The 6,085-nt window shown below is 45.3% G+C and overlaps 1 protein-coding gene across 1 annotated transcript; it reads right to left on the bottom strand.

Moving 5' to 3' along the window:
* Positions 1-874: 874 nt before the first annotated feature.
* Positions 875-1,333, bottom strand: LOC140977456 (uncharacterized). Its single transcript, XM_073442198.1, has one exon. It carries the CDS (start codon positions 1,331-1,333, stop codon positions 875-877), a length of 459 nt encoding a protein of 152 aa, XP_073298299.1.
* Positions 1,334-6,085: the final 4,752 nt, after the last annotated feature.

The following is a 6,085-nucleotide window of genomic DNA, read 5'->3' as shown; positions in this document are numbered from 1 at the left end:
CCCATATACAGTCGACTCCTCACAGTGCTTAAAACCGAATGACAACAAATCAAGAAGGAGTAGGAAAAGGATTGTAATCGACCGAAGTTTTTATCAAAAAAAAAATCGAAAAATCACATATGCATAAACCGAAATTTTGAGATTTAAAACATCCCACTTACAATAATTATTGATGCTAAAAACGTGGTGGCTTGGCTTCGAGATTAGGGTCACTTCTTGCTCCTTCTTCGGACAGAACTTCGGCTTAATTTCTTGGACGACTTTGAGTGGATTTTCGGCTTGGGAGAGCTGCTGAATTTCTAAAATATGCAGCAAGGGTTTCGAATTTTGTGGTGTGTGAGTGGCTAGGTATGGTGGACTATTTATAGGTGAAGGGAGGTGGAGTTAAATATGGCACTCAAATCATGCCTAAACTTGTGCCAAATCCCATAAGATTTGACTCCAACTATGCCTTCCATGGTTGATGATTTTGCTCCCAAATTGAGCTTTTAATTCCCTAGTCTAGCACCTTGATTGGCTCGAAAATTGGTGCAAGGGAGGGGGAAAGATTTGCTTCCATCTTTTTAATTCAAGTTGCATATAATTCAATATTCAAACAAATCTCACATTTAGGCACATTATGCTAATTTTTTTTTTTTTGGATTTTATTTTATTTGGCACTCACATGTCTTGATTTCTTGTATACTATATCCCAATCTTGCAAAAATCTCCTTCCAAATTTTCGAAATTGTGCATGCCTTAAGGTAGATATCTTTGTATTGGCCACAAAGATTTCATCAATAATTATTTACCATGCATATCTCATTTAACACAAAAATCAAATCCTACAATTTCCTTACAATTATACTTGCATGGCTAAAAAAAAAATCGGATCTTACATCCCTCCCTTCTTATGGGAAGTTTCGTCCTCGAAACTGGAGTTGGCTTGGTCGTCAAACAGGTAGGGATAATCCTTTCGCATCTTCTCTTCAACTTCCCAAGTTGCTTCACGCTCTGTGTGGTTGGACCACTGCACTTTGACGTAGGGGATGATGCGTCGTCTGAGGACTTGATCCTTGGTGTCCACGATTCTGATAGGGACTTCTTCGTATTTCAGTCCTTCTCCCAAGTTCCCTTCAATTATGAGTGGTTCTACCTCCAACACATGACTTGGGTCTGGGATGTATCTCCTTAGTTGGGACACGTGGAACACGTTGTGGATTCTTGACATGTTTGGTGGCAGTGGCAGTGCCAGCCTGCATCCCAGTGTGCCCACTTTTTCCAAGATTTCAAAGGGTCCAACATATTGAGGGTTCAGCTTCCCAGCTTTACTGAATCGGACAACTCCTTTCATAGGCGAGACTTTCACATAAGCCTTCTCGCCCACGTTGAACTATACAGGTCTTCTTTTAAGATCTGCCCAACTCTTCTGTCGGTCTTGAGCTACTTTGAGCTTTTCCCGAACGATCTTAACCTTTTCTACGGCCATCTGTACTAGCTCAGGTCCCACCGCGGTTTTCTCTCCCACTTCATCTCAATAAAGTGGTGATCGACATTTCTTCCCATAAAGAGCTTCGTATGGAGCCATTCCGATGCTGCTGTGATAGCTGTTGTTGTAAGCAAACTCGATTAAGGGTAAATGAGTGCTCCAGTTGCTACTGAATTCAAGAGTGCATGCTCGCAGCATATCTTCTAAGGTTTGGATGGTTCTCTCCGTTTGTCCATCGGTTTGAGGATGATAGGCCGTACTTAGGGTCACTTTCGTTCCCATAGCCTCCTGAAAGCTCTTCCAAAAGAGTGAGACGAACCTCGGGTCTCTGTCAGATAGGATGCTCACTGGCACTCCATGCAGTCTCACAATATTATCCATGTACAGCGAAGCCAACTTGTCGAGATTGTAAGTCATGCGGACGGGTAAGAAGTGTGCAGTCTTCGTCAGTCTGTCCACGATCACCCAAATACCGTCGTGGCTCTGCCTAGACTTTGGCAATCCTACCACAAAGTCCATGGAAATATGCTCCCATTTCCACTCGAGAATATCCAGAGGTTGCAGCAATCCTCCAGGTCGCTGGTGTTCTGCCTTGACCTGCTGGCATACCTGACATCTGAAGACGAATTCGGCTACATCTCTCTTCATGCCATTCCACCAGAAACTATTCTTGAGGTCTCTGTACATTTTTGTACTGCCTGGGTGGACTGAGAATTTCGACTTGTGCACCTCTGCCATTATCTCTTGGAGAAGGTTACCACTGTCTGGCACACACAGTCTTCCTTTCATCCATAGGATTCCCTTGTCATTCATCTGATGATCTTGCGAATTCTCTTCTCTGACTTGATCCTTAAGTTTAAGTAGTACCAGGTCTCTATCTTGGTTTAACTTGACGGTCTCCTGCAAACATGGCTGGGCCGAGAGGGAAGCTAGAGTTACTTTTCCTGGGCCCTTCCGACTTAGCGCATCAGCCACATTGTTTGCTTTACCCGGATGGTAGCTTATGGTCAAGTCATAGTCCTTCAAAAGTTCGATCCATCGTCTTTGACTCATATTCAGCTCCTTTTGGGTGAACAAGTACTTGAGGCTCTGATGGTCTGTGAAGATTTCACATTTAGCACCATAGAGGTAGTGCCTCCAAATCTTTAAGGCGAAGACAACCGCTGCCAGCTCCAAATCATGAGTGGGGTAGTTCTGCTCGTGCGGTTTCAACTGCCTTGAGGCGTAGGCGATCACTCTTCCTGCCTGCATGAGTACGCATCCTAAACCATCCTTAGAGGCGTCATTGTAGATAGTGAAATCTTTATTTTCTGCGGGCAGGATCAATACTGGCGTGGATGCGAGTTTTTCCTTCAATGTCTGGAAACTCTTCTCACAATCCTCATTCTAGATGAATTTAGAATTCTTCTGTGTGAGCTTCGTCAATGACATGGCTATCGAGGAGAATCCTTCGACAAACTTCCGGTAGTAACCTGCCAATCCAAGAAAGCTTCTGATATCGGTGGCGTTCTTAGGTTTCGGCCACTCTGTAATCGCCTCTACTTTCCTTGGATCCACTGACACTCCTGCTCTCGAGATCACGTGTCCTAGAAATGACATACTCCTTAGCCAGAATTCACACTTGCTGAACTTAGCATAGAGTTTATTCTCCCTTAAGGTTTGCATAGCAAGGTGAAGGTGTTCTTCATGGCTCGTCTCGTCAGGAGAATAGACGAGGATATCGTCGATGAATACCACTATGAACTGATCCAGGAACGGCTTGAATACTCTGTTCATCAGATCCATGAATGCTGCCGGTGCGTTGGTCAGACCAAAAGGCATCTCTGTGAATTCATAATGCCCATATCTGGTTCGAAAGGCTGTTTTGGGGATATCTTCAGCCCTGACCTTCAACTGGTGGTATCATGTCCTCAAATCCAGTTTAGAGAAGACGGCGGCTCCTTTAAACTGATCAAACAGATCGTCTATCCGAGGTAGAGGGTACTTGTTTTTGATTGTGATCTTGTTCAATTCTCTGTAGTCGATGCGCAATCTCATACTCCCGTCTTTCTTCTTCACGAAGAGTACTGGAGCTCCCCACTGGGACACACTCGGTCGAATTTGCCTTTTATCTAGCAATTCTTGGAGTTGCTCCTTCAGCTCTTTGAGTTCGGCTGGTGTCATTCTGTAAGGTGCCTTAGAGATTGGTGCAGCACCGGGAACCAGATTGATCTCAAACTCCACTTCGCGGTGCGGGACCGTTCCCGAGAGTTCTTCGGGAAAAACATCTGGGAACTCTCTTACTATAGGGATGTCCTCCATTTTCAACTCGATTTCTTCTTTTATTTCACTGATCATTGCTAGGTAGATGTCTTCTCCGGATTTCATGGCTTTCCAAGCTTGAGATGCGGAAAGCAGTGACTTTCGTTCCTTGGATTTACCATGAAAGACGACTTCCTCCTGATCTAGGGTCCGGAGTCTGACTATCTTTCCTTTATAATCTACTATCGCACTGTTTGTTGCTAACCAATCAATTCCTAATATGATGTCGAAATCAACCATGATCAACTGGATCAAGTTGGCACTAAAAATCTGCTCACCGACACTGATTTTACAATCTCTGTAAATTTCGTCAGTTTCAATGGCCCTACTGGTAGGTGTGGCTATTCGGAAAGGTTCAGTTAGCTTATCGGGCTTACGTCCTAACTTCTTAGCAAACCTCTTAGACATAAAGGAGTGGGTAGCACCAAAGTCAAATAATGCATAAGCAGGCACTGATTGAATTAGAATGGTACCTGACACAACTTCAGTTGCGTTGTCGGCCTCTTGCTGAGTCATGGCAAAGACCCTGGCATTAGGTTTGTCTTCTTTCGGTTTACTAGGGCCTGCCCCTGTGTTTGGCACAGTTCCTTTGTTTGGCCCTGCTGGTCGGTTGGCGGCGGTAGGACACTCTGCAATTCTATGCCCTGATTTTCCACATCCAAAGCATACCCCGCTGGCCCTTCGGCATTCCCCGGCGTGTTTGAAGCCACAAGTTGGGCATGGCTTGAGTCCTTGATAGTTGTTGGCGGGGGATTGCCCTGAGGGAGGTCCACCTGACTGATTGGGCCTTTTGAACATTGGTTTTCCCTGAGAAGGCTGGCCGCTAGGGGGTCGCTTGTTCCTGTTTTCCCCTTCCCTTCGACGGATATCAGCTTCGGCTCGGATTACCGCGCCCATCAGTCTGAGAAATTCGTTGGCTGATAGACTGCCAAAGCCGACTGGATTCTACTGTTCAATCCTTTCTTGAAGCGGTGTAATTTCAAAACTTCGTCTGCCATGATTGCCGGAGCATAAGATCCTAGGGCATTGAACTGGGAGGTGTATTCCACAACTGACATGTCTGGAGCTTGACTGAAATTTTCAAACTCACTCAGTTTCTGCAGTCTGACCTCGGCGGGATAATACTGTTTCAGAAAAACTTCTCTAAAATGCTGCCAAGTGATTGGTCCTGCAGCTGTCATGGCTGGTGAGATTGCTTCCCACCACTTGCCTGCTCTATCCTCCAGGAAAGGCACAACCACGTCCACTTTCAGTGCCTCGGGGACTTCCAACAGTCGCAGCTGAGTCTCCACACTTTTCAGCCAGCTCTGGCTAATTTCAGGGTCGGTAGTTCCACTGAAAGTTGGACACCTGTTCTTGCGCAGTGACTCATAGTGGAATTTGACTCCGTGCTGTGGTGGAGGTGGTGGTGGTTGATTGGCGTTCGGGTTCACTAACCCTTGCAGTGTCGTTGCCACGATCGTGGCTATGGCCATCAGGTCGGCCTGGTTAAGACTGAAACCAGGTGGGGGTCCATTGTCCTCTTCATTGGCATTGTTGTTGTTTGCATAACGGGGGTTGCGATTTTGCCTTGGTGGTCTACCGGCCATTTCTTACAATTAAACGCTTCTAAGAATTTGATGTGCATAACGAGAAGATTGAATAAACAAGTTATGCTGGAACAACTGAAGTTAATAAATAAACATAACTTTTATTAATTTTTGAATGTAGATGAACAACTGAATGTAACAAATAGTACTGAATGGAAACAAATCGTACGGAATAAAATAAAATAGCAACAATGGAAATATAAACTCTTAGTACTAGGGAAAGGTCATCAAGGTAATCTAGTCCTCTATCTCTCCATCTCCTACGGCAGCTATCGGCTCATCTATCTCTATCGGCCTTGCCTCTTCCGGTTCCTCCTCTGGCTCTTCCTCTTGAAGTATCTCCACCATATGAGTGAGCTGGGCGTTCTCTTCAGTGAGCTGGGCCACCTGTGCCTTAAGTTCCTGTCTCTCCGCATCAGCCACGTCCATCTCGTCATTCTAATGCTGCTGATACTGCAGATGGTACTGTTTCTTCTGCTTGATTTGGTCCTTTAGAGCTTCAACTTGCTGGACCAAACGTTGGTTCACATAGGTAAGGTTGTTCATGGCATCACCTGAATTTTCCAGTCTCCTCTTACCTTTGGCATTTTGTTGTTTCTCTTCCTCCAGCTCCTTGCGATAACGCTCCACATCCTCTCGCAACTTTCCATGTTGATACTTGCACTGTTCTATGACATCTCTGAGGTCCATGTTATCACCTCGAACTAGCTCTCCTTGATAGATCGAC

Source organism: Primulina huaijiensis, chromosome 5, assembly GCF_012295235.1.
Source record: "Primulina huaijiensis isolate GDHJ02 chromosome 5, ASM1229523v2, whole genome shotgun sequence".
Taxonomy (NCBI): domain Eukaryota; kingdom Viridiplantae; phylum Streptophyta; class Magnoliopsida; order Lamiales; family Gesneriaceae; genus Primulina; species Primulina huaijiensis.
The sequence above is the reverse complement of the archived record's forward strand: the minus strand, read 5'-3'. Positions and strand labels throughout refer to the sequence as shown.